This window comes from Poecilia latipinna, unplaced genomic scaffold (assembly GCF_001443285.1).
Source record: "Poecilia latipinna isolate Pla-1442-1.1 unplaced genomic scaffold, P_latipinna-1.0 Scaffold663, whole genome shotgun sequence".
NCBI classification, from domain to species: domain Eukaryota; kingdom Metazoa; phylum Chordata; class Actinopteri; order Cyprinodontiformes; family Poeciliidae; genus Poecilia; species Poecilia latipinna.
This window is the reverse complement of record NW_015113279.1, coordinates 388,086-390,954: the sequence shown is the minus strand read 5'-3', so window position 1 is coordinate 390,954 and position 2,869 is coordinate 388,086. Positions and strand designations below refer to the sequence as shown.

General features: G+C 41.0%; 1 protein-coding gene across 1 annotated transcript in view; it reads right to left on the bottom strand.

The window, feature by feature from the left end:
• LOC106954547 (methylmalonate-semialdehyde dehydrogenase [acylating], mitochondrial-like) overlaps positions 1 to 2,869 on the bottom strand; it is a 29,037-nt gene that overhangs the window by 4,249 nt on the left and 21,919 nt on the right. Inside the window, exons 10-12 of the mRNA XM_015044145.1 lie at positions 2,578 to 2,759; positions 919 to 1,098; positions 120 to 218 (exon numbers count right to left, since the gene is read on the bottom strand). Of these exons, the coding sequence (XP_014899631.1) occupies positions 120 to 218; positions 919 to 1,098; positions 2,578 to 2,759 (461 nt within the window). The remainder of the gene's footprint in view (positions 1 to 119; positions 219 to 918; positions 1,099 to 2,577; positions 2,760 to 2,869) is intronic.

Below are 2,869 nucleotides of genomic sequence, written 5' to 3'. Positions count from 1 at the left end.
AAAATGGGGCGAATTTGTCGACAGGAAAATACTTTTATGTCTTTGAGATCATTAATGCAAAGCATCTTGGAAAAAATAAATAAAAAAAAAAAAGATAAATTTTGTTTTTGTCTTTTTACCTGCTTGCCGTAGAAGTTGGTGTCTCCTCTGAAGGAACCTCTGGAGCCGGTGAAGGAGAACATGGGTAGAGGGACGGGGATAGGTACATTCACCCCAACCTGTGGAAATGCATTAAACCGTCCATGTTTCACTGCCAAAATGACTGGAAAGCAGCAGGGACAGACAACATACATTTATACCAAATGAATCTCTTTATACCCAAGTGCTGAAATCTGAAATCTGGATTTAGGGATTTTGCAGAATCTAAGAGGATTTGTTGCAAACATTGACGAGAACCAGACAAATCTGAGAACTCCCATTTATAAAGCCGCAACAGAACAAAACAATCTATCTTCCTGATAAGGGGTCATGTTCGATAATTACAACTGCTCACTGGAGCTCTGCTGAGCCGTTTTGCTCGGCGCCGCGTTGTACATTTTGTCGCTCAAATTGGTTTTTTTAGGTCTACCCAACTGCATCCGGAGGCAATTTGGTCCACGTTATTAATAACTCCGCCTAGGAAACCGGCAACAAACGGTGAGGTTCCGCGGCGTCGTGCGTATACAAATTCATCAAGTAATGACAGGCTGAGATGATGATGCAAATGAGCTTCAAGCCATAAACCACTGATGCTTCAGAAATGTTTTCAGCCAGCGGGAAAGCCGATTATCACGACACAACAAACCGCGGCTTCCAAGGTGCGCGACTGAGCTCGACATCGCTAATTCAAAAGCAACCGCGTCTCCATTAAAGCTGAAACGCTTGTTGATTAAACTTAACCCTTGCGTCTTTGTACAAACATCTCTCCCTTTCTCTCACCTGGCCCACATCCACCTCGTGTGTGTATTTGCGCGCCGTGGCTCCGTTGGTGGTAAAAATGGCCGTGCCGTTGCCATAAGGGTTTCTGTTGATCAGAGATATGGCTTCGTCCAAGCTGTCGGCTTCCAGGATTATGAGCACCGGCCCAAAGATCTCCTCCTTGTAGCATTTCATGTCCGGCTGAAAACAACAGACATGATCAGAGTGTGGAAAAAACAAAACAATCTTGAGCACTATTAAAGTGCAAGACTGTTACTAGTATGCTCATTTTGCAGAAAATAATGATGCATAAAAAAAAACTGCACAGTTTCCCTATTTTAGGAGGCTTGGAGGGTTTCATTAGTCTGCAATATACAATGTCTGTCTAATAATAACCATGCTGGAGAGAAGAAAATCTGTATTCTCCTCAACTTAGTTATACAAGTTATAGTTGGACTTTTAAGCTGAATCTCCACCATCGTTAAGCTCTGTGAATTTACCAATTCATGTAAACAGAATCAGGAAAGAAATGGGAAGAGCAGGACAAACTTTCTCATTCCCCTGATGAGCAAAGAGACTGATGGGAGTTTTCTTTCACTTTAGATCCAAATAGGTTTTGCAGAAATGAAAACTTCTTCCTTGGTGATATTATTCTCTTTCCATTTTCAGAACGCCCTGCAGGGACATGCAGCCCCAGAGGAAAATCGTTCTTTTGTACAGTAAAGAATAATAATAGAGACAGCTGAAGTCCAGTTCATCTATAATCGATAATGACTTTAAAAGTATTCACACCCTTTGGACCTTTTACATTTTGTCTTGGGCTGCAACTAATGGTTATTTTAATAATCAATTATTGTGATTTTTGGCTAAAATATATTTGCATAAAAAGGTGTTTTTATCTTAAATGTAAAATTTGTATTTCTTTGTACATTTTTGGCTTAATTGCTGCTCCAAATATGATTTTTTTGTCTCCCTCCTTTCCCCCCCCCCCAACAACGGGCCTTGTTTGAGTCTGTATACTTCAGTTAATTAATAAATTATTATTATTTAAATAATTTATTAATCAAGATTAATCCAAATTATCGTCTCAGTCCTAATTTTGTCATGTCTTTTTTTTTTGAGGATGGAGTGTGATGGACCAAAACAAAGTAGTGCATGATTGTGAAGTGGATGGATACCAAATATAAACCCAACTACCTCATGTTGGTTCATAGCATAAAACTAGGGGTGTAAAGATTTATCGGTGCTGATTTCCTTAATTTTAGGAGATCGGTAATCGGCCAATTTTTACCTGTGAAGCCGATCTTATCCACCGATGTCATCAACCTCGGCAAAGGTCAAAAAAAAAAAAAATCAACCACTGTGCTTTTCTTTTCTCCCATGAGAGACGTTTGACTGACAAACCGGCCGACCAGGTCATGTCTGCACATTTACAGTTAACAACAGTCACCCCATGGTTGCCAATTCAGCAACTTTCTTGATATTTGAGCAACATTTCAGAAAATAAAATGGTAGCGGCCAAAATCGGAATCAGTAACTTAGGCTTTTTAAAAGATCGGTAATCGGCAATCGGCCAGAAAACTGCAATCGGTGCACCTCTACATAAAACCTAATGGAACAAAAAAAGCTTAGGGGGGTTGAATACTTTTGGAAGACTGTAAATTCAGATGGCCAGCTCACCTTTACGTTGCTCAGGATGGTGGGTCCGACAAAGTTTCCGTTCTCGTATCCTTTGACGTGAACATTCCTCCCGTCCAGCAGCAGCTTGGCGCCTTCATCCACGCCGCTCTGGATCAAATACTCCACTTTGGCCCTGGCTTCAGGGGAGATCAGGGGCCCCACGTCGGCCCCGGGCTGATCGCCTGGAGCAAAAACAATTTGTATATTTGAGCAGGGCAGCGTCCTCAACGGGCATTTTCTGATAAAATCTGTAATAAGTGGTTATACTTTAGGCTGTTTTGCATATATATAT